Consider the following 26,005-nt stretch of genomic DNA (forward strand, 5'->3'; position numbering starts at 1 on the left):
GTGAATCGTCATCACAGTAGCATAGCCCACCTATGATGCAGGCTACACTTTATGGAACTTGATTTTTTTAGTAGTGTTAAAACATTGAGCACTGTGTCCAGTTTTTCGAATTATTGAACCCAAAACGTAAAAGGGAAATTAGTGCCTAAATTAACTGAATAACCAACAAACAATGAATCAAACCCCTAAAATAGTATAATGATCAATCCTGAGAGAATAGAGTATTCTACAGTATCCTATACTGCCAACAAAGAGACCAATCAAATGCCATAAAAAACACTTTCTCAATCTCAATTTTATCTGAAGGAAAAATAAGATTGATGCTAAATGTTAATTTAATTTATAGAGATGAGTGGGAGTGTGAAAAAAAAATCATTAAGAACACTTACTTATGGTTCTTTATGGGGACAAAAGTGGATGTTAAACTGCATAAAAATATATATTTTTAGAACCTTTATTTATTTTAAGAGTGTTCTTGAGTGTTCTTGGCTCCAAAAGAAAAAAGTAAAAGGGAGGTTAGCGTCTAAATAAAAGAAATTAATGAAACAATAAAACAAACGAACAAACCCTAAAACAGGAGATCAGTCCTGAGAGCACTGAGAATTCTACAGTATTCTATAATACCAACAAAGAACTATAGAAAAAACCCACTTCCACCTTCCTATAAATCCTCTCAACTGTTCTCTAATGAAAAAAAAAGTTCTGCTCTCATTAAAGTAATTTTCCATTGTCATACAATTGCCCCCCACATAAATGCAGTATATAAAATATGAGTTTCTTTGATTTTACCAAATTGAAAACCTCTGGAATATAATCAAGAGGAAGATGGATGATCACAAGCCATCAAACCACCAAACTGAACTGCCTGAATTTTTGCACCAGGAGTAAAGCAGCATAAAGTTATCCAAAAGCAGTGTGTAAGACTGGTGGAGGAGGAGAACATGATGCCAAGATGCATGAAAACTGTAATATATAAAAAGCTGGGTTATTCCACCAAATATTGATTATTTCTGAACTCTATTTAAAACTTTATGAGTATGAACTTGTTTTCTTTGCAATATTTGATGTCTAAAAGCTCTGCATCTTTTGTTGTTTATAGAATAAAACAACAATGTTAATTTTACTCAAACATAAACCTATAAATAGCAAAATCAGAGAAACTGATTCAGAAACTGAAGTGCTCTCTTAGTTTTTTCCACAGCTGTATATATCTCTATATCAAAATTGGTCTTTACATATATGTTACCTATAAGTGATTTATTATTATATCATACATATATCGTCTAGATATATGTAAAACAAATACTCATAACAATTTCTAATAGGTTTTATATAGTTTGCACATATAGTATCAGTTTAAAGTAACTGAAATGGTCCAGACTATGAAGGAACACATTATGAATCAGGTAGTGACTTAAAAGTGTTAAACAAACCAAAATACTCTGTAAAGAAGCATTTAGACGCTCTTATATGGGGAGTTGATAACTTGTGGTTTCTGAGGCTCGTAATTGGGACAGTCCTGATTAGAGCCAGTTTCATCATTGTTTCGGATTGTCAGAACTTCATTTCTCCTTAATGTTATTCTTTACTTAGTTGAGTATTTCTTGCTTCTCATAATCTGGATTAGAACATTATACTCAAATAGAGCTATTCACTGTATACCAACTCTATATTACTTTTGTTTAATGATTTAATGTCTAAATAAATACAAACAAAGAAACAAAGAAGCCCACAAATAGAGGATAAAAATGACTCATGGTACCACCTTTCTTCCAGAACATCTCCATGCGCTTTTTTTTTTGCAGGAAAAAGGGAAAGGAAAAGTTTGAGGTCTAGTCCCAGCATTCCCATTGGAACAAGAAGCCAAAACACCTTCCAGGAACGTTCAGCAATGTTTTCCCCCTTTTTTCCAACTTACTTATGGTTTCCATTCCTAGGGCACTCTTGATGAGGGCCAGTTTTATCATAACGTTTTTGATGTTCTCCACTTGAGGAAGCTTTCAAAGTTCATCATGCTTTCGAACTTCACGTGCTGTTGGGGAGCATGTCGTTCCTGCCGTTGTAAATGGCCACGCCGGGCGGGTAGAAGACGAGGCCGGGCTCGGGCGCTCTGGGCACGGCCAGCGAGGCGCCCTGCTCCTCCTGCTCGGGCTTGGTGGAGGCGGTGAAGGGGCGCATGTTGGTGACCGTAGGGGACGCGATCTGCCAGAAGAGCCGCTTGAGAGCCTTGCGGAACTCCCTGCGCATCAGGCAGTAGAGGATGGGGTTGAGGCAGCTGTTGGAGTGCGCGAGGCACACGGTGACGGGGAACACGTAGACCTGCGTGGTGTAGTACTCGTAGCTGAAGTGCACGGCGTTGAGCTTGATGAGGATTCCCCAGGCGGTGAGCGCCTGGTTGGGCAGCCAGCAGAGGAAGAAGGAGAGCACCACGATGGTGACGGACTTGGTGACCTTCGAGCGCCTCTTGGCACCGGAGCCGGTGGAGCCGCTGGAGTGCTTGGTGGAGACGAAGCGCAGCAGCAGCAGGTAGCAGATGGAGATGATGGCGAACGGCACGAGGAAGCCCAGAAGCACCTTCTGCGCGTGGTACAGCCCGAGCCAGAACTGCGCGTCGCCGCTGCGGTCCGGGAAGCGCAGCAGGCACAGCTCGTCCCCGCTCACCGCCGCCGTGGTGGAGAAGATGGCATGGGGAAGCGCGGCGGCGCTCGCGCTCGCCCACACCGCGGCGCTCAGGCACTGCGCCGGCACGCGCACCCCGACCCGCCGCCGCCTCCTCCGCCGGCTCTCCAGCGCCGAGGCCACCGTGCGGTACCGCGCCACGCTCATCGCCGTGAGGAAGAACACGCTCGCGTACATGTTCGCCGCCGTCACGTACGACACGATCTTGCACATGGCTTTTCCGAAGGGCCACGCGAAGTCCAGCGCGTTCTCCACCGCCCAGAACGGCAGAGTCAGCACGAACTGAAAGTCCGTCACTGCCAGGCTGGTCACGAACAGGTTGATGGACGACTTCTTCCACGCGCGACGCGACTTCATCAGGTACAGCACGAGCACGTTGCCCACCAAGCCCAGCGCGCACACCACCGAGTACACCACGGAGATGAGGATGCGTAGCACCGCCGAGCCATCCGCCACGAAGCTGCCGCGGTCCAGGTCGGCGAGGTCCGGCGCGTCGCTCCAGGACTGGTTCTGGTATAAGTTCTGGTTCTGGTACAGGTTCAGGTTCTGGTTCGGGTGGAGGATGAGGATCCTGCTGATGTTGTCCTGCAGCTGCAGCTGCTGCATCACGCCGTCCGATGCTGCTGCTGCTGATGATAATATTGTTGATAATGATGATGATGCTGCAGTAAAACTTTTCCGCGCTCCATCTCCCCCGCGCGCGCTCCTTTTCAAAGAAGGTGCTATAAAACGCTATTCTATAGAATATAATTATCTCCGCATCTCAGCCAGCCGCGCGAGCGAAGTAAGTAAGAGAGCGAAGAAGTCAGGAACTCTGCAAGAAGAAGCTGAAGCTCCGGTTTTGTATGGATTAGAGTCAGAGGAGCCCGCGCGCCTGGATTGGACGGCGCGTTTTTACGCACACCGACAAGCGCGGGCACGCAACTCCAGCCAGTGTGTTGAGTTTCTGAATCAGTTTCTCTGATTTTGCTATTTATAGGTTTACGTTTGAGTAAAACGAAACATAAAACATTGTTGTTTTATTCTATAAACTACGGACAACATTTCTTCCCAAATTCAAAATAAAAATAATTATCATTATTTAGAGCGTTTATTTGCAGAAAATGAGAAATGATGCAGAGCTTTCAAAGCTCGAATAATGCAAAGAAGAAAACAAGTTCATATACATAAAGAGATGTTAAGTTCAGAAATCAATATTTGGTGGAATAACCCTGCTGGTTTTAAATTACAGTTTTCTCCTCCACCAGTCTTGCACACTGCTTTTGGATACCTTTATGCCAGCAGTTCAGCTTGGTTTGATGGCTTGTGATCATCCATCTTCCTCTTGATTAAACCAGAGGTTTTCAATTTGGTAAAAGCAAAGAAACTCATCATTTTTAAGTGCTCTATTATGTTTACATTGTAAATATAGTATTAAATACATTAAATATATCAAGGAACACATAAGAATCATCAATCATGTAGTGATTTTAAAGGGGTAAACAAACCAAAATACTCTGTGAAGAAGCATTTTGATGCTCTTATCTGGGATAACTGTTTAACTTGTGGTTTCTGAGGCTGGTAACTTTGATAAACTTATCCTGTACAACAGAGGAAACTCTTGTTCTTTTTTGCCTTGGGCAGTCCTGATGAGTGCCAGTTTTATCATTGTAATTTTTTTGATGTTTTTTACCATGACTGCACTTGAGGATACTTTCATAATCTGGATTAGAACATTACTCAAATATTCACTATTCACTGTATACCTGTAACTCTACCTCTTCACTACTTTACTTTAACTGATGCTCTCAAACGTTATATTAAGAGACAAGAAATTCAAGTAATTAACTCTTGATGAGTTCAGCACAGCTGTTAACTGAAAGCCTGAATTCCAGGTGACCCTACCTCATAAAGCTGACTGAGAAAATCCAGCAGAGATGTGTAAAACTGATCATCTAATTTTGGAGAATCTAAAATATAAATAATATTTTGGTTTGTTTAACATTTCTTTGTTAGCTAAATCAGGGTTTTTGCACCATTTTAAAAGTCAAATTACATTTAAGATCCCAAAATGTAGTCATAATCATAGTCCGGTGGCTTACCTAGCTCCCCAGTAAGGTCAGTATGGTAGCTAGCTCTCTGCTAACTTTAGTTCTCTCCTAGGTAACATAGCTAGCTCGCCAGTAAGGTCAGTATATTAACTAGCTCTCCTCTAACCTTAGTTCTCTCCTCGGTAATGTAGCTAGCTCGCCGCTAACATTAGTATGCTAGCTAACTCGCCGCTAATGTTAACTGGCTCTCCACTAAGGTTAGTTCTTTCCCCAGATTAGATGTTTACGGTGAGCCACTGTGTTTTCCCACCGGCATTAAACGCACCGTCTGAAAATGTAATACCTTCAGCAAATTACCAATAAAATGTAAGACAATGTAAGACCATATTTAAGTTTTACGACCCGCCAGAATCCTGTAAAGTATTCCATATGTTTTTCTACATCGTTTAAAGAACCTACTGGATTTAAGGTGTGTCCAGATTGGATTTTGATTGGTGCTGTAGTTGTGAAGCTGGAGCTCTCTTTGGTACCAGTCCACTAGTCACTATTCGCTGTGATGAAGGCTTCTCCCCAAGGCTTCTCAGTGCCAAATATGGAAGGTTTTTGAAGTTGCATATCCATTCCGTTTCATCCTGCCACTTGTTCCAAATGAGCCTCCCTCCCAGAGAGCGTCGCTCACACACACGATTAAAGATCATACACACACTGTCCGCCATGGAGGAAACCAGAGAGTGGCGTGTAATGGAAGACTGGAATAGGAAGAAATCCTGTAACACGTTTACTGTGCTGGGTTTAGGTTTCTTTATGCTCAATTAAATCCCTATAAAGTCTATTGTTATAACTGTCCTTTTGCTCTTATCAAAAGTATCTCATTCATTACTCTATTCAGGTTGAAGTATAGATACTAGTGTTTAATAAAATACTTCTGTAGAATTTGAAGAATCAACTCAAGCTTCACCTGGATGCTCCACAGCCAGCATGTGTATATTATTATGTTCAGTTCTGTCAGCAGCTGATTTACCACATTTACCAGTAATTTACCAAACCAGGTGTTGATTAATACAATGAGAACTAAAAATAACTCTATTAAACTCAGATGAGGAGGAGATACAATATGATGCAATGTCAATATTTTTACATCCTTACAATAAATGTAAAACAGCTTTAAAAAAAAAAGGTTTAAAAAAACTTCTGCAAAACTAAACTGCATATATATCTGATTAACAACTGTGGTAAAAGCTTTGAACAGAACTGATAAAACAGCTTCTTTTAGAGAGCCATGAATAAAGCATAATTGAGGAAAACATTAGAAGAGGCATTTTAAGGTGTAAATGCCATTTGGAATAAAAGAGATTTATCATCTCTGAAATGTCAGACGCAGATTCCTTAAGGGCCTCTTAAATCTCTCTGTTTTCAGTCTGAGTGGATGCAAACAGAGTGGACATATTATATTATATTATATTATATCATATTATATTATATTATATTATATTATATTATACAAAACTATACTTATGCTTTTTTGCATGTTTTTGTATTACCACTTGGCTTTCCAAAAAAATCCATTTATTAATTTTCTATAACTCAGCTGAAAGAGTTTGTGTCAGGAATCATTTGCTTCTCTGAGCTGGTTGGATGCTCCGCCCTTATTCTGACATCACAATAAAGAAAACCGCCATCAGAGCCCCTCCCACTAGATCTGCTCTATTTCGGTCATTTTGGTTGAGAAGCTCAGACAGTACACAGCAGTATTATCCAGCAGACTTCTTCCGAGGGAGGGATCTGTAACTACTGTCTGTGGCAAGTCAGCAGATGAGGGAGATGTAAGAACTTTTAAATAGAGTTTTGTGCTTCTATCACAGTTAATTATGAACTAGCTTGTTTGTGTTTCGCCATGTAGCACAAGCTAACAGCTTATTTGCATAAAAGTGACAGAGCCCTTAAACGGCTGATTCTTAAAGGGACTGAAACTGGTAAGAAAAGAGCTGGTGAGATCTTTATCTTTATCTTTGTTTGAGTTATTCTGTGTAAAGAACTTTCTGAACATATTTTGATATATTGTAGAGCCCATAGACGTATCATTCTATTTTAAAAACAGATATAATATGTCCTCTTTAAAGACACAATTCTTTATATTTTTTAATAATTGTAGAAATGTGATATTCCTTATTTACAGCTCTAGAAAAAATGAAGAGAGAACTTCAGTTTCTGAATCAGTTTCTCTGATTTTGCTATTTATAGGTTTATGTTTGAGTAAAATAAACATTGTTGTTTTATTCTATAAACTACAGACAACATTTCTCCCAAATTCCAAATAAAAATATTCTCATTTAGAGCATTTATTTACAGAAAATGAGAAATGGCTGAAATAACAAAAAAGATGCAGAGCTTTCAGACCTCAAATAATGCAAAGAAAACAAGTTCATATTCATAAAAATATTTTAAGAGTTTAGAAATCAATATTTGGTGGAATAATCCTGGTGGTTTTTAATCACAGTTTTTTTATGCATCTTGGCATCATGTTCTCCTCCACCAGTCTTACACACTGCTTTTGGGTAACTTTATGCTGCTTTACTCCTGGAGCAAAAATTCAAGCAGTTCAGTTTGGTGGTTTGATGGCTTGTGATCATCCATCTTCCTCTTCCACTAGGGCTGTGCCATATCGTATCATACAAAATTATATCAGCAACATTTTTTAATATCGTATAATATATATTATATTTTATACCCTGAAATATCGTGTCATATCCACCCCTAATTATTACATCAGGGTAATACTTTTTACTGTTTTTAGCAAAAGAAAAATCTGCACTGTTCTCATTATTTCCCATTTTATATATATATATATATATATATATATATATACACTAGAGACAGATTATATCTGTCCAGTATCATTAATTGTACTTTAATCCTGGATATATGGAGATATTTGGAGTGCATTATGATAAAATTCTTTTATTTTTTAAATATCTCATTTACAAGTACAATTGCATATCATATCATCGCTGTCCTATGAAAAACACTTATCTCCATTTTTCCAACTCCAAGTCCCTTACACTGTACCAACATTTCTTGATTAACGGACCAATAGAAACTCTTCAAAATGACCTGAAATAAACTCTTTTTACATTGACTTTCTCCTCTTGAAAGTTTACAAGTTTTTTTCTCTCCTTTAAAGTTGCTGTTTTGGAGATAAGAGTTTTTCATTGGACAGCGACGATATGTAATAATAAAATATCATTTTCATTTTGTTGCAGTATGGTATTCTTAAAATATGTTTTTTTATTTTTATTTTTATCATATCGCCAAGAGTATCGTAATCACGAAAATGCCATGAAATATCGTGATATTATTTTAGGGCCATATCGCCCAGCCCTTAGTATGTACTCACTTTTGGAAGATACTGAATCTAATTAGTGAAGATTTTCATTGAGTAGAAAACCTATTTAACGGAGCCTTCGTTACTGTTTTCATGGCCACGCCCCCTCCCAAGCCCCCAGACGCATCATTACTAGTGCTCCAGAAAACAGACTAACGAGCCACGCCCACAGCGCACACCTTGGAGGCAATTATCTCACTTTTCTGCACAGTCTCTCTGAGCCGCGTCTACCACGAGCATCTTTTTATTTTTCCTATTTTTGATGTTCTGTTTGTCGCGTTTTTCTGATTTGCTTCTGCTCTCTGGTTTTGACCCTGGCCTGATGTTTGGAAATCATGCCCGACTCTCTGATTCCAATCAAATAATTGCACTTGTTTCCTGCAGAGAATAGATTTATTACACTTTCGTTTGTACTGTAGTCTGATTTTCTCTATTTCAGTTTTATTAGCAGTGTTGTTCCAGTTCACGTTTCTCCTCAATAAAAAAAGGCTGAAATTCTTTATCTATAGAACCCCATTCTAACCATCAATCACCAGCCCAAAACCATTACTACTGCCAAAAATAAATATATATATATATATATATATATATATATATATCATATATTTTATATATATATATATGATATATATATGTTATATACCACGCTAGAACATATTGAGAACTTATTTTAACAGTGTCTCATAATATGATGACAATGACAATGACAAGTTTTACCGTATGTGAACAATTTATTTACACATAAATTGCATTAAATTGCACATAAAATGCAGTTTAAAACCACAAAATTGATTTACTATAATAAATGGGGGAGAAAACAATAGTCCAAGGTGTGAAAAGTATCTCCATTCATTACTCTGTAGGTACAACTAGATATACAACTCTAAAACTCGTTTTGTCACTTATTTTTTAAGTTTTTCTCTCGTTTTTATTGTCATAGGTTTTGTAGTCATAGCTTTCTAATAGAACCAAAAGTAGGTATTTTATGGTTTCACTCAGAGAACCATTTAAAAGGCTTATGTTTTTAGGAGTATATTCTGTATGTATAAAAGGAAAAAAGGAAGAGAGCATCTCAGTTTCTGAATCAGTTTCTCTGATTTTGCTTTTTATAGGTTTATGTTTGAGTAAAATGAACACTGTTGTTTTATTCTATAAACTACAGACAACATTTCTCCCAAATTCCAAATAAAAATATCGTCATTTAGAGCATTTATTATTCAGACCTCAAATAATGCAAAGAAAACAAGTTCATATTCATAAAGAGATTTTAAGAGTTCAGATAAAAATCTATATTTGGTGGAATAAACCTGGCGGTTTTTAATCACAGTTTTTTTTTTTCATGCATCTTGGCATCATGTTCTCCTTCTCCACCAGTCTTACACACTGCTTTTGGATACCTTAATGCTGCTTCACTCCTGGTGCAAAAATTCAAGCAGTTCAGCTTGGTTTGAAGGTTTGAAGGCTTGATTATATTCCAGAGGTTTTTAATTTGGTAAAATAAAAGAAACTCGTCATTTTTAAGTGGTCTTTTTTTCCAGAGCTGAATGATGGTTCTGTTTTCTGATTGGTTGCTGTAAATGCATTGATTCTTTTAAAACTATTCAGAACTGCACAGCTTCGTTTCTGTATCAGCGGGGATGCAGTGATTTACGTAAGTAGAATACAGTATATGTCAAGAGTATTGTTTTCCATAGTATGGATCCTTTAATAATTGATTGATCAGTAGGGTATCTGATCAGCAGGTGTGTCGGTGCTCCTCTCCAGGTGTTCTGTTCTCCCGGTTCTTTCCTCATTAGATCAGTGTTTAGAGTGAACTGGGGGAAGTTAATCTCTATCTCCTCTATCAGCAGATCAGAGATAGAGGAGATGAGCTCTAATGACTCTGAGTCCTCGTTATCAGTCTCTAAGTGTGTCTGTGTGTGTCTGTGTGTCTGTGTGTGTGTGTTAGAAGACAAACACTGTAATGATGCCCTATGGTGTGAGGAATTCTAAATCAGTAGGGAAGCTAATGAATGAAGATCATTAAGGTGGATGCGGGTTTTGTTCTAAGCATACATTAAAATAAAAGGGCAAACATTGAGACCAGGCAGCTGCTATATTCTCTTAAGACCCAGCGTCCTCGTATGGGGACATTACATTTCTGCTTCTCTGCAGCTCGATACTTAATTTTTAAAAATGTTAACCCTTTGGCCTCATTCCAATTCCATCTAATACCATGTACCATCTAGTGGTCACATTACAATATTATACTTAATTGATTAAAAACAAGGTCGCAGGAATCCCAGTCAACATTTTCCACAGTCAGTACAGATAGAAACAAAAGCCATGGACAAATTCTCATCAAAGCTAAGATTTGGACAAATTGGGTCCTTCTGATCCCAAATGGCAAAGATTTGCAAAGAATGGCAACATTACGCAAAGTTTAGTTTTTATTCATTTAGGTTCTACTAATCGTAAATAGCTAAAAGAAATTAAAATTGCACACCAAGAAAATGCCTGGGTCTCAGGCCATGGAATTTGTCCATGGCCTTTATTTCTATCTGTACTGACTGTGGAAAATGTTGACTGGGATTCCTGCGACCTTGTTTTTAATCAATAACTACATTATCGACTTACCGTTCAATAAATTGACATGACTTCAATCAGTTTAATAATCGTGGTATTGAGTCTATTGTGTTCGCACTTATAAAATGCACTTACATATATTGTGACTGTGGGCGTGGCTGCTGTGACCTGGTAGTGCGGGAGCACAGAGAGACACAGGTAAAGGGAGTAAATGAACTCAAAACGTACCTTTATTAGGAAAAATTACTTTAATGTCTCTTAGGTTCGTGTTGCCTCAGCCTTCCTCTCATCATCAGCGTATCTCTTGAGTGAAGGCTGAGGCAAAGTCTTTATGCTGGTCCAACGCAGGCCAGCTGGGGCAGACTGGGGCTGCAGTTCCAAAATTAGGTGCATAAACAGTAATGGAAAATTTGTTTTCTTTAAAATAATTGATTCCTTTGTTATGATATCATGTTATCATTTTATTAGTGCCAAATTAGTGGTCTAAAAATGCCAACAATATCGTTAATCAAAATAATTTCTCGGACAAAATATCGTTCACAAAAAATCGTTATCGTGACAGACCTAAAATTTTTCATAAAAATAAAAAAGTCATCTGCTCTTCCTCCAAATCATGGATGTTGACAAAGATAATGTGCCTAAAATAATAACACAAAAAATAATAATAATTTTTAGGATCATTTATGTCTTCATTATGAACAACCAGAAGCTTAAAGAAGAATTTAAGGTGGAACGGAAAAACGAAAAAAAAAAAAAAAAAACGTATTTTGCTTGTTTGCTTATTAGTCTTATGGTTAATTATTTGTTTTATAGTCTTTGTTTCTCCAGCCTTAGCGTTTGTATTACTTTCCTAGTGTTTGTTCTTTGTTTATCATTAAAAAAAATATATATATATATAAATATATATATTAGCGGTGGGCAATATTATATCGTATACAATATATCGTGATACAGAAATATTGTGATATTAAAAATCGTGATAATAGGGCTGTTCTGTCTTAAAAGTAGTCTATTATTTACTGTGAAGCTTTAGGTGTATTTATTGTATAATTGTTTTAGTTTGCAGTTTATATGCATGCACTAAATATTCTGCAATATATTTTGCTGCATTATACTATTTTATGCTATATTATTTATTTTGCCACATTATGATTATTCTGTTATACTATCATACTATATTCCTGAAATTAATTAATTATTTTAATGTTTTCCTATATCGCCAAGTATATCGTTATCGTAAAAATACCCTGAAATATCGTGATATTATTTTAGAGCCATATCGCCTACCCCTAATATATATATATATATATACATATATATATATATATATATATATATATATGTATATATATATATATATGTATAAAACACAAGAGACCTGCATTTGTATCCTGCCTCCACCATGTTACATAAAACAAAACCGAGAACAAAAGAGCACATGGGGTATTAATGCACAGATATAGACAAGGAACATCTGTGAAAGTAACGAGGGGGCGGGGTTACAAATGAGACAGGAGGGATTACAGATGACAGGGCGGGGCTAAGGTGAAGACAAGACCAAAAACAAAACAAGAGAACAGAGGACAGGAGCTGGAAGGACCAAAAAAGGGAAAACACAAGACAGACACATGCTAAAGTGTGAGAAAAGGCTAATAAACGTAAATTTTAGCTCCCCATATGTCACATTTTCTTACGGTCATTGCGTCTCTCTGGTCTCTCCCTGTGTTTATTCACCCTCCTCTGCACGTGCTCTGTGTTTATCCCATGTCTCTATTTTGGCTCAAACATACAAGTATATGCTATAATTTTAACTGACACCACTAAAATAACTTACAGATAATTGCATTTTACATTTCTTACATTCTTTCTTTTATTTTCATTTAAATATCCTCTATAAAAAATTGCATCTGAAGAAAAACAAATGTGATTAATCGGAGTTAATCACAGAATTTTGTTGTGATTAATCGGACTACATTTTTTAATCGATTGACACCACTAGATAATATACAATACAATACGTCACAAAGTTAACAAGTTATCCAACAGGGCTAGATCTGTATTGTGTTTTTAAAGGGTTGTCCCATTCTTTTTATGGGGAGGATTTAACTCGAAAACAAGGGGTAGAGGTACAAATTAGAAGTAGGATTTGTCCTCCAAGTTGTTTAGAATGGAAATGAAATAAATAATGAATTAAATAAAGAAAGAAAGAAAGAAATGTTGAGCAGTGTGGCTGGAGAGTGAGTGTGTGAGAGCGATTGTAACAGTAATGGACTGTGTCGTGTGCACTGCAGTGTAAGGCAGGTACAACTGTGAAAGAGCTGGAAGAGAATGTGAACTCTCACCTTAGCGTTTGTTTCATGTTGAAACAACTCAAAGCTCTTCACTCTGTCAGATAAATTCATACCGCCTGCAGACGAGAGCAGCGGGACACAGGGAGCGGACATGGTGCTGGGCGGTTATGGCCTTAAAAAATTATCTTCAATTTTTTCACAAAAAATTCGATTTTCAATTATAATCGATTTTACCCCTTACTAAAAATCAAACTACAGATGACAAAGAAATGGTTCAAAACTAGGTTTATCTGTAAAAAAAAAAAAAATATATATATATATATCTTTGGTGTTCAGACGCTTTGGATTGAGTCGACTCATTGAGTGAATCAATGATTCAAAACATTGTGTTTATAACACGCACTGACCTCGTATCTAAACTCAATATGGAGAATTTATCACACTGTCGGACGCTGGATTAAACTTAAGAACGCGCGTTTATGACTGAAAATTGAGAAATAAATCACTAAACGAGTCACAGAAGAAACTTTGAAGGAGAGATTATTATTGTTTTTCACCAGTAATCACAGATCCTCACCGGAGAATGATGACGCTGCAGTTTTGGGAACGGTAGGATTTATTTCTAGCTAAATATATGCTTTATCTATTGTGTGGAAAGTGCTGGAAAACTCGAGTACGAGCTCAGTCCTTGGAATGAGCGAAATGTTTAGAAAATATTCGCTGCTTAGTCTGTGGGAGGCGCCTGTAACCAGGGTAAGATGGATAAACACTTCAGAAATGAGGAGCGTTTTCAGATATTTTAGATTAAAAAGATAAAATGTCTGTTTAATGACGGCGCTCCTGGGGATGGGGCGTGGCCAGTGTGACCCAGCAGTCAGGAAGCACAGAAACAGATACACAGACACAGGGATTTAATGAACTCAAAACATAAATTTATTTAGGTTTAATGCCCTCCACCAACACCTAAAACAACTCAGAACATAACTACGCTGCTCAGTGGGGATCTAGTCACTTAACTTGTGACTAACAATCTTTTAATGGTTCATTCTGCCTCAGCATTCCTCTCTCCTGTAGCGTCTCTCTCTCTCTTTGTGAGTGAGGGCTGAGTCTTTATGCTGGTCTCAGCTGACTGATCAATCAGTCCTGATTACAAAGCGCTTCGTAAAACAGCACAGCTAAAAAAAGCATAGCTAACTCTAGCCAGTTAGCATAATAAGCTAACGCACAGGAAAGAAGTAGTAGTAGTAGGTAGTTTAGCTCTTGTGAGTCTAACTAAACGCTCGTCTTGCTCTGTATTGCCTGAAGAGAAATAAGAACAACACTTTATCTGAGAAGCTCCTGCTGCTGTTCCTCACTGTATACACTGTCTTTTTATCCAAGTTAAATAAAAAAAACAACAACAGCAAAGACCAAAGCTTTCGTAATGAATTAGTCACTCAGTTACTCTTGTCCCACAGATGAGCCCTGAATCGGTCATGGGTACAGAATAACTCTATAAAACTTTATAAATCTCTGGATACGAGGTGCATAAAAAAGCAACAACTATAGCCCTGTTTAAATATAGTAATACTGTAGCTTGTAGGATAGGTTTAGTACACACTGAACTGAACTGAATTAAAGCTGATGTCTGTAAGTTTTGTGATTTGGGGCTTTTTAAGGCCTCTCTGGTGAGAATGGGTAATTGCACCGAGCATGCGGAAGAAGAATCATTTTAAACTGGGCGGGTGTGATGTGGTCTTCTTCTTTCAAAGCAGATGAATCCGATTCCAGGTTATGTTCAGTCAAAAAGAGAGAGAGAGAGAGAGAGAGCACTCAATCAGAAACTTCACTCCTTCGTTTCTTTGGTTTTAATATGAGTGAATATAATATAAAGCTACTGAGCTCTGAGTTTCCTCTTCTGAAGTCCCCGTTGCTCCACCAGCCGCTCGAGTTCAGTAAAACTGATCCGGATCCTCTTTTAGGGGCTGTACATGTTTATGGGCAGAGAATGCTGGGAAATGGAGTCTTTGATGGAACAATTGTCCTTAATGGGCAGACAGACAGCTTTGATATTGACCTTTTTGTTCACAAGCCATCCGTAGACAAAAAAAATTAAATAAAAAAAGTGTTCTAAATTACATACAATTAGTATGTATGTGTATATAATCTTTTCTTTTCTTTGGCTCGTTTATAGTCTATTCTGATTAAAAACAGATCTGTGCAACAAAACATTTGAAAAAGAAATAATAAGAAAATACATGATGCCCATTGTAATGGACACAGGGTCTGAAAGGGTTAATGCTTATTTACACATACGCAGGGCCGCTGCTAAGGTTTTGGAGGCCCTAAGCATAACTGGTCAGGCCCCCCCCCCCAAAAAAAAAAACAAAAAAAAAAAACACACACAAACACAAAAGGTTTACGCAAAATTTTACTATTTATTAAAATTACACATGTAACTGTGAATATTTACAACGTTATAAGTAAGGCCAATAACAGTGAAGAACAGCACAAGAGTACTATTTATAATGTATAAATAATAAATGAAACGATGCATGTCTATTTTAAGCAGTGGACACGTCATTTACACAAGCCAGCCTTAAAGGTTATGAAATTATCGTTTATATTCGTGGTGTATTTATATCAGCCTGTCAAAATCTATAGAGCTGTCTGATCCTGCTGTCATACAGACCATTTGGATAGTGCACTGACGGCATTAGTCAATAGGTAGGCTACTCTGTTTATTAATTTTTTATTAAAGTCACTAAAAATCTTCAAACTACACTACTACTATTTGCAAACGTGCCACGTGCCTTGCAATACCCAGATTAGTTTCTAGTTAAGCGTTTAAAGCTACCAAATCAGCAAAGCCAACGTAACTAGCTCAGGCAACACCACTGAACATGAAGTAATCAAAACTATTTAAACCTTTATCATCGAAGTTACTCACCAGAAAGGGATGCATGGGCCTCATCTTTCTGCTTCTTCTTCTTCTCAGCTCCAGACTCAAACCGTCGCTTCATAGTTGAATTACCATTTAGTAGCAACTTCGCGCGGTGAACTTGTCTCCTGCCAAACTCAAGTAGCGTTGCTACTTTAGTTAGGACTAAGGTTGCCAGATAAGTTACGATTTTTCATCCTATTTGTTTATTTTATTTTAAGTTTTTAACTTACACAAATATTGCACTGGACAAGTTTTTGTATAGAATGGCCACATACACTTTAAAAATGGTTAAACATGCGCAAGATTTAGCGCCTCCATGCATTTTTTGATTATTTATTTGACTGGAAAATGTCACATCTGGCAACAACCAACAGAGCAAACCGAGCCGTGCCATTTCAGGCAATAGGGTGGGGGCATTATATTATGCACAAAAATAATAACGTGCCGCTTTTAAGTAGTAGAGTAGGTGCCCCATGCAATGTTTAAAGACAAAAAAGATGAGCGTATCATAAATAATTCACATTGGGTTTTAAATTTAATAATGTCATAATTTCAACACATTTCATTCTCAGTCAATTTGGCTCCCTGCAACTGCAAAATGGTTGAGGCCTAACGCTGGCTGCGTTGTCTGCGTATGCAGAGCGGCGGCCCTGCACATACGTAAAGACGCGTGACGTGGCCAGAAGAAGAACTCTTTGGATCTGAAAAGCGACCAGAAACCCCAGTTTTTAGAATATCTAAATATGAATATATTATTTGGTGGTTCAGCACACTGTTACCATTAAACACTATATTTTATCCATATTCTTCTCCACTCAGAAATGCTTCTATAATAATACAGACTACTACTTTAAATTGTTAGCTGGAGAACCAAGAGAAAAAATAAATACAGATTCTTTGAGAAATACCCTGATATACTGTACATTTTTGGTCATACCGTCCAGCACCAAGCAGACACAAATAAAAGAAATTCCAGACAACAATATTTTAGGAGTGCACAGCTTAAAGAAAAGCGGTAGCTGTGCAAAATAAGATATGCATTGCCGTCAGATTTCCCTGCATTTTGCTTTAATGGAGTTTGGAGTGTACGTTGGGCAGCAGCACATGCGTGGAGGTACTATAGATGAGAGCCTGCTGAGAGTAAGATAAAGTTGTACCTGCTGCCTCTCTCGCTCTCACTGCTCCTCACACTTTCCCTTGGAATGGCCTTCCCTTGGGGGAGACAGAGAAAGAGCGAGTGTCTACAGACTGAGGAAAAAAACGGCTCTGGTCTTTTTTACGTCTGACAGAACTTCTAACTCTCGCTGCCTCGTGACTCAGCTCTGCCCCCCAGCTCAACAAGGCCAATTACTCTTCCTGCTGAACCCAAACCACAGACTCGCCGTCCTCCAGACTAGCGGCTAACACGCCGCTCAAATTACAATATGTCAGAAATTCTGCTCACAAAAATTGACATCGAATGCCAATGTCCATCCACACGCTTACAGGCTCACTGTATATCAGAATATTAATACACATAATAAAATGTTCTCTCCAGATGGCCAATAATTCAGATACTAGAAACCGTGATTTTTAATGCTTATTTACACACCTTCTCAGTCAAGGTTTTTCTTTATTTCTTAATTTAATAATTAATATTAAAGACATGATAACACATTTGGCACCTCACTACCCCTGAATTTTCACCGGCGACTGGATTTTTAAACAAGCCCAATTTGGGAGGAAAACCGCAAACCTGGCAACTGTGCCTAGAAGCCACTCATTAGGATGCATTAACAAAATGTCTTGACTGGAGTAAGATCATCATTTATTGCAAGATGTGCCGCCTTAATAGCGTCCTTTATCTCAGTTCACCGGTGGGAGTTGTACGTAGTGAGCAGCCGTCCACGTTGAGACGTCAGTGAGACGTGATGAGACGTGGGTTGTAACCTGGGTGTCAGGAGATGAAGGAAATGAAAGGTTCAGTAGATGAACTGTGTCTAAAAATATGATGTATAATTGCGAACACATGACACAGTGACACGTTTAGACCAGTAAATGTCACTGAGAGTAACGGAGAATATATAATATATATGTTACAGGCATCAATCAAACCTATTTTTACCACAGCCATCCATCTCTTCAAGTTCTTTAGCAAATATGAAATACAAAAACAGCAGTTCTAATCAGTTCTAATCACCACTTAGCAGATACAGGGCTTGGACAATGAAACTGAAACACCTGTCATCATTTTAATGTGGGATTTTAGGTTTCATGGCTAAATTGGAGCAGCCTGGTGTTCAATCTTCATTAATTGCACACTATTGCACCAGTAAGAGCAGAGTGTGAAGGTTCAATTAGCAGGGTAAGAGCACAGTTCTGCTCTAAATATTGCAATGCACACAACATTATGGGAGACATACCAGAGTTCAAAAGAGGACAAATTGTTGGTGCACGTCTTGCTGGAGCATCTGTGACCAAGACAGCAAGTCTTTGTGATGCATCAAGAGCCACGGTATCCAGGGTAATGTCAGCATACCACCAAGAAGGACCAACCACATCCAACAGGATTAACTGTGGACGCTGTAAGAGGAAGCTGTCTGAAAGGGATGTTCGGGTGCTAACCCGGATTGTATCCAAAAAAACATAAAACCACGGCTGATCAAATCACGGCAGAATTCAATGTGCACCTCAACCTCTCCTGTTTCCACCAGAACTGTCAATCAACCACAATCAATTATTGTGCTCTAAAACCAGGTGTTTCAGTTTCATTCTCCAAACTCTGTATATTTGTTCATGTGTCTCATGTAGATGAATATGGAGTTATGATCAGGACATCAGAAATTTTTTAATTTGTCTGCTAAATTAATTTTTATAATGCAATGTAAAACTGAATTTTGGACTAAAATTGTGTGGATTTAAAGCTACAACTTAAAATATGAATAAAAATAGCTTATACTATTTCTAAGCTAAATTAAGTTTTTCATTTTTTGTCTTTGAATTTTTTTGAATCTGTCAATTCTTCTACATTGAATTTCATGTTTTGTTTTTTAGAAAATTGCCTATTTGGTTGTATATGGACCAGAGTTTGGAGTCTGTGAAATATGAAAACTAAAGGGATATCATATAACCACGAAACTCATATTTTTAAACACATTTTTTTTAACACACTGTGTTTAATCTCACTCTATTACACGCTCCTACCTACAGCTGAAACACCCTGTAGATAAAGTAAAGTCAAAGACAAAAGCTCTGAATCTGTTGCTGCACAGTTTACAGTGTTTCCCATTTTCTACAGTCCTTTATCAGTGTCTACAGGATGCTGCAATTTATTTAATTACCTTATTTTTTTACAAGTAAGAAAAAAAGTAAGCCAGGTTTCTCACGGAAACCTGGCTGAATCACACCATGCCGGACTCAGCCTTCCAGCTCGCCGGCCGGCAGCTCTTCCGAGCGGACCGCAGCCTTTTATCTGGAAAATCCCGGGGGGGCGGTTTGTGCGTCTACATAAACAAAGGTTGGTGCACAAACTGCGTGTTGGTAAACAGCCACTGCTCCGAGGCGACAGAACAGCTGACTGTGAAGTGTCGCCCTCACTATCTGCCTCGTGAGTTTTCGGCGGTGTTCGTGATTGCTGTTTACATAGCGCCGGATGCTAATGCTAACAACGCGCTGAAGGAGCTCCATGAGAACATCAGCTCGCTTCAGAACAAGCATCCGGACGCGTTCTACGTGGTAGCGGGGGATTTTAACCACGTAGAACTGAAGAACACGCTGCCGAGGTTTTACCAACACGTGAACATCCCAACGCGAGGTAATAATACGTTAGACCGCGTTTATTCCTCCGTGAAAGACGCTTACAGGGCATTCCCGCGCCCCCACCTCGGGCTTTCAGACCACATCTCCATCATGCTGGTCCCCGCATACCACCCCCCGCTGCGACGCTCCAAACCCACACAGAAGACCATCACTGTGTGGCCCAGTGACGGCGACGCTGTGCTGCAGGACTGCTTCGGCTGCACAGACTGGCAGGTCTTCAGGGATGCTGCTGAGTGTGAGGGGGAGCTGGATCTGGAGGAGTACACATCTGCTGTTCTTGGGTACATCAGCAAGTGTGTGGAGGATGTCACTACTACCAAGACTGTGACTTGCTACCCCAACCAGAAGCCCTGGCTGAACGCAGAGGTGCGTTCTCTGCTGAAAGCCAGGGATGCTGCCTTCAGGTCTGGAGACCCAGACGAACTCAGGAGGGCTAGAAGAGAGCTGACTGTTGGAGTTAAGAGGGCAAAAGCTGCATATGCTCAGAAAATCCAGGGACACTTTTCCTCCCAGGATCCACAGAGCATGTGGAGGGGCATCAAGTGCATCACGGACTACAAATCCAACGCTGCACAAAGCTCCAAAGACCCATCCCTGCCTGAGGCTCTCAACACGTTCTACGCCCGCTTTGAGAATCCTGACACACCCCCCAGCACCAGACTCCCACACTCACCAGGAGAGGAGCCCCTCAGCGTGACACCAGCAGAAGTAAGGAGAACGCTGAGAAGGATCAACCCCCGAAAAGCTGCTGGCCCGGACAACATCCCCGGACGGGTGCTAAGAGACTGCGCAGACCAGCTCTCGGACGTCCTGGCCGACATTTTCAACGCGTCCCTCATCCAGGCAGCTGTCCCCACTTGCCTGAAGACCGCCACCATCATCCCAGTCCCCAAGAGCTCCGCAGTGACAGGTCTGAATGACTACCGGCCAGTGGCCCTCACTCCGATAGTCACAAAGTGCTTTGAAAGACTGGTTCAGACCCACATCAAAGCCACCATCAACGTCACTGTGGATCCACACCAGTATGCATACAGGAAGAACCGATCCACAGAGGATGCCATCTCCTCCGTGGTCCACACTGCCCTCACCCACCTGGAGCAGAAGGATTCCTACGTCCGTATGCTCTTTGTGGACTTCACATCCGCTTTCAACACCATGATTCCACAGACCCTGATAAATAAACTCTCCTCACTAGGACTGAGCTCTTCGCTGTGCAACTGGGTCCTAGACTTCCTGACCAACAGGCCGCAGTCTGTGAGAATTCACAACATCTCCTCCCCCACCATAATCCTCAGCACTGGCTCCCCTCAGGGCTGTGTGCTGAGCCCCCTCCTGTTCACACTGCTCACATATGACTGCTCACCTCTCCATCCAGGCTGTCATATTGTGAAGTTTGCAGACGACACAGCAGTGGTTGGATGCATCACAAACAGAGATGAGTCCAGCTACAGGCAGGAGGTGGAACACCTGGAGGGTTGGTGCAGAGAGAACAACCTCTGCATCAACGTAAAGAAGACGAAGGAGATGATTGTGGACTTCAGAAGAGGCCAGCATGCCCACCTCCCCCTGCACATTGGAGGATCTGCGGTGGAAGTGGTCGACAGCTACAGGTACTTAGGGGTGCACCTGAGCAGCAACCTCACCTGGAGCAACAACACCTCCACTCTGGTCAGGAAGGCACATCAGCGGCTCTACTTCCTCAGGAGGCTGAGACGAGCTGGACTCGGGAGCGCAGTCCTCACCTCCTTCTACAGATGTGTGGTGGAGAGCGTCGTGTGCACCAGCATCAACGTGTGGCATGGAAGCTGCTCTGCTGCAGACAGGAAAGCTCTGCAGAGGGTGGTGAAGGCTGCACAGAGGATTGTTGGAGTCAGCTTCCCCAGCACCATGGACATCTACACCTCCAGATGCAGGAAGAGGGCCACCTGCATCAGGAAGGATCCCACCCACCCAGCACATGCACTTTTTGTCCCGCTTCCCTCAGGACGGAGGCTGCGGAGCATCAAGTGCAAAACAACCAGACTGAGAAACAGCTTCATTCCGGAAGCTGTAAGACTCTTAAACTCCACTTAACAACACACTGCACTGACACACAAGGACAATTACTGCACAAACACGGTCACTTTACCCGCACTGAGACACTTTATTTTCTACTGCTCTAATTCATTTCATGCTGCTATAGCACATTTGCACTCTGGACTTGCAACCTGTCTACTCTTTCTATTTATTTCATTTTGGGGTATTTATCTTTAACTATTTTGTATATTCTATTTTTATTGTATTCCTTTATTGTACTTTTATCTATATATCTATTTAATAACAGCTCCTGGGTGTAAACTGGATCGTGAGATCACAATTTCGTTCCACCTCATGTACCACATAAGATGCGAATGACAATAAAATCTCCTTGAATCCTTGAATCCTTGAATTTAATTGCGAGCTCAGGTGTGCAGAACAATTGCTGCAGAACACATGCTGAATGGATGAACGCCACAGAGGTGATGCATAAAGAATAACGTCTTAATCGAAAGTCGAGCCACTGTAATTTCTTTATTCTAAACAGATGCATTAGTTGACCTCTTTTACTTTACAAGATTCTGCTCAATTAAGCACTGAAGCAGCCGTGGCCTCATTCCACAGTTAGTGGACCACACTTGAAGCTTCAGAAGGAAATATGTGCTTGTAAAAGTCTGTATCTTAGACGTATTCATCGCCCCACTTTGCGAATGCATTTTAAAGCGCGAGTGAAGAGAAAAGCTAAGAGAAAGATGGTTCCCTTGTGTTCTGTTCTGAGGCGAACTTCAACCTCATTTAGAGCCCACTGGGAGGCCTTTATGTATTATTGATGTGCATATATAATACAAACCGCTCTCAGAGACTTTAGTTACTGACTGATCAACAGTAAAAATACAGTACAGTATACACTCAGATCATCTACCAGATAGATAGATACATAGATGTTGGACAGTGAAACTGAAACACCTGGTTTTAGTGCACAATAATTGATTGTGGTGACGGACAGTTCTGGTGGAAACAGGAGAGTTGAGGTGCACATTGAATTCTGCGTGATTTGATCAGCCGTGGTTTTATGTTTTTTTGGATACAATCCGGGTTAGCACCCGAACATCCCTTTCAGACAGCTTCCTCTTACAGCGTCCACAGTTAATCCTGTTGGATGTGGTTGGTCCTTCTTGGTGGTATGCTGAGCTGACATTACCCTGGATACCGTGGCTCTTGATGCATCACAAAGACTTGCTGTCTTGGTCACAGATGCTCCAGCAAGACGTGCACCAACAATTTGTCCTCTTTTGAACTCTGGTATGTCTCCCATAATGTTGTGTGCATTGCAATATTTAGAGCAGAACTGTGCTCTTACCCTGCTAATTGAACCTTCACACTCTGCTCTTACTGGTGCAATGTGCAATTAATGAAGATTGAACACCAGGCTGCTCCAATTTAGCCATGAAACCTAATATCCCACACTAAAATTAGACAGGTGTTTCAGTTTCATTGTCCAACCCCTGTGGATGGATGGATGGATGGATGGATGGATAGATAGATAGATGCCCCTATGATCAGGAGATCACTGGTTCGAATCCTATTCATGTACCTTGTCATCACCTGCCAGAGCCCCGAGAGAGCACAATTGACCTTGCTCTCACTGGGTGGGTAGATTGAGCTCTTTTTGTCAGGAATACCCAGGCAGGGAGACGAGGAGGCAGACACAAGTGCAGGTAGGGTGAAATCAATAAATAATAATTTAATAAATAAATAACAAGTAACAAAGAAACAAGTAAACACTAAAACACGGAACAGGGAGATATATACAATGAACTAGGGAAAAAGCTAAATGTCTGAAAAGAACCAGAAAACAAACGAGAGGAACCAGAGAACTAAAACAAACTAGAGAATATAATAAAAATAAACAAACCAAACAGGGCAGGGAAATAAATACAAGGGAATAAACTAATAAACACAAAGCAGGGTTAAATACAAGGAGTTAACGGAAATAAACAAGGGACTGGAAACATAAACTGGAGATAAACAGAGAAATAAGGAGCACAGGAAACAAACTAGGAATAAACATGGAGCTAGGGTTATAGAAACGCGGAGAAACACAGAGAGACAAAACAACAGAGGTTAGTGCAAAGACCGACGGAGACAAAGTGGCAGAGGAGTGCTATTTATAGTAACATGAAACACACTGGAATTGGAAACACCTGGGGAAGGGGCGGAGCTACAAATGAGAAACAGGTGGAAAAGTACTGAGACGGGAGACACAGGGGAGCACAGGTCACGTGGGGAAGACACACAGAGACACGAGACGAGGCCAAGATGTGACACTTTTCCCTGACTTCAAATATATTGGAGGACCCTCCTGGTGTTGAGGCATCACTAGTGATAGGAGGGAACCTAATGAGTCGGTTGGGTAAATTTGGCAGTATAAATAAAAAATAAATAAATTGGACCTTGAATCCAGTGTCCAGCTCTGGAATTGCCAAGAAATACAAAGTCTAGGCTAAGTACTTTTTGCTTAATTTACTTAACATTGAGTTGAATAACTGAACTCATTCTCAGGCAGAATATCCACCAGTTTACATGGCTGAGAGAGACCCATTTTTTTGCTAATGTTTGTAGAAGCAGTCTGCATCGCTAGCGCTAGCTGCTGCTTTTATTAAACACCTATGGACATAGAAGTGATTCAGGAACACCTCAAGTTTCAACGATTTAGATGGGTGAGCAAATACTTTTCTCGTGTTGTGTAGATTTACTCAGCTAACTCAACAACCCAACGGTGTAAAAACCTTGACCAACAACCGGTAACTTCCTCTAACTTACCGTACCCCTCTATATTTATATTTCTGTGGTTTTGATAGAGCCCTTTAGATATTTACATCTATGAATAAACATACTGAGCTACTGAAGCACCTGATTTAAGCCTTACAGCAGTCTAATCCCACGATGAATTAAAAAGGCCCTGCAGGCTGAAATGCGATTGCATCCTTCCAGAGGGGTCTATAAATTCCCCCTTATCTTGAAGAGCCCTGGCTACTGTCAGTTTTAATCAGCGAGCCGGAGCCATAGGACGAGGAATGAAGTCCGACGCTGTTAATTAAAATTCCACAGCTGGACATGCCCGAGAAATGAGAATGATTACACACAAGTCTTCCCTCTTTGTCCAGTGTGTCATCTGTCATCGGTGGTGAACGGGGGACAAATCAGATCCATCCAGCAGCCTATTATCCACCCCCTCTCCTCGGTCAGGCTCAGACTGAGGAGCTTCTCCTTTGCCTTTATGAGGTTTTTACTGAAGAGTTGGCATCAAAAAGCAAATTGGCTCCAGGATTTCAAGGGAAGAAAGGCAGAATAGCCGACCTGCAGAAGTGCAACCCAGAAATATTACAGCACATTCAGTTCAGAACCCTGCAATGTGATTGGCTCAGAGGCATTCTTATGATAACGGCATTCGGAATGCATCTCCATAAGTATTGGCCTTCTTGTAACCTAGCAACCACCAGGAAGCCATTAAAATAATAGTGCAAGTGTAAAGTAATAGTGCAAGTGAAATGAGCCATGGGTAACGAACGTATAATGAACCATTAAAGAATACCATATCCTAATAACAGCAAGAGACAACAACAACGGCAAACCGTACGCCTCCGTTACCCACCAAAGATACCCCACAGCCAATCAGCTGCTGCAGAGTTCTGGTTTGATACACCAGCCTGGTGTCAATAAAAAACTTCATACATAAACGATTAAAAGACCATTTCAAGATGATTTTAGCCCATTCTTCTTTAACCGTTCTTTAGTAGAACGATTTGTTTGCTTAGGGTCATTGTCCTGCTGCATGACCCACCTTCTCTAGAGATTCAACTCATAGACAGATGTCTTGATATTTTTTTTTTTTTTTACAATTCTCTGATATAATTCAGAATTCATGGTTCAATCAATGATAGCACTCCATCCTGGTCCAGATGCAGCAAAACAAGCCCAAACCATGATACAACCACCACCATGTTTCACATATGTGATAAGGTTCTTATGCTGGAATGCATTGTTTTCTTTTCTCCAAAAAAGAAGACAAAGACAAAAGATTGGTCTCATCCATCAACAAAACATTTTTCCAGTAGCCTTCCGGCTTGTCCACATGCAAAACTGCAGACAACAGCAATAGTTGCTTAGAAGTTGTCCCAGAGTTCTTTGTGATCTCGCCGACTATTAAATGTCTTGCTCGTGAAGTGATCTTTCTTCAATGGTCTTAAATTTCATCCATTAGTTTCTCAGGGGGACGTCTATGAAAAGTATTTCACACTTCCACTCAGTGATAAAACTC

The 26,005-nt window shown here is 40.0% G+C and overlaps 2 protein-coding genes across 2 annotated transcripts in view; one reads left to right on the forward strand and one right to left on the reverse strand.

The window, feature by feature from the left end:
• hpse (heparanase) overlaps positions 1 to 18,555 on the forward strand; it is a 221,766-nt gene extending 203,211 nt beyond the window's left edge. The window contains exon 13 of the transcript XR_007425177.1: positions 18,119 to 18,555. The gene's annotated coding sequence lies outside the window, so the exon portion shown is untranslated. The remainder of the gene's footprint in view (positions 1 to 18,118) is intronic.
• rxfp3 (relaxin family peptide receptor 3) lies at positions 758 to 3,472 on the reverse strand. The gene has a single exon (XM_007237557.4). The coding sequence runs from the start codon at positions 3,283 to 3,285 to the stop codon at positions 2,026 to 2,028; it is 1,260 nt and encodes a 419-aa protein (XP_007237619.3). The 5' UTR covers positions 3,286 to 3,472; the 3' UTR covers positions 758 to 2,025.
• Positions 18,556 to 26,005: the final 7,450 nt, after the last annotated feature.

This window comes from Astyanax mexicanus, chromosome 17 (genome assembly GCF_023375975.1).
Source record: "Astyanax mexicanus isolate ESR-SI-001 chromosome 17, AstMex3_surface, whole genome shotgun sequence".
Taxonomy (NCBI): Eukaryota; Metazoa; Chordata; class Actinopteri; order Characiformes; family Acestrorhamphidae; genus Astyanax; species Astyanax mexicanus.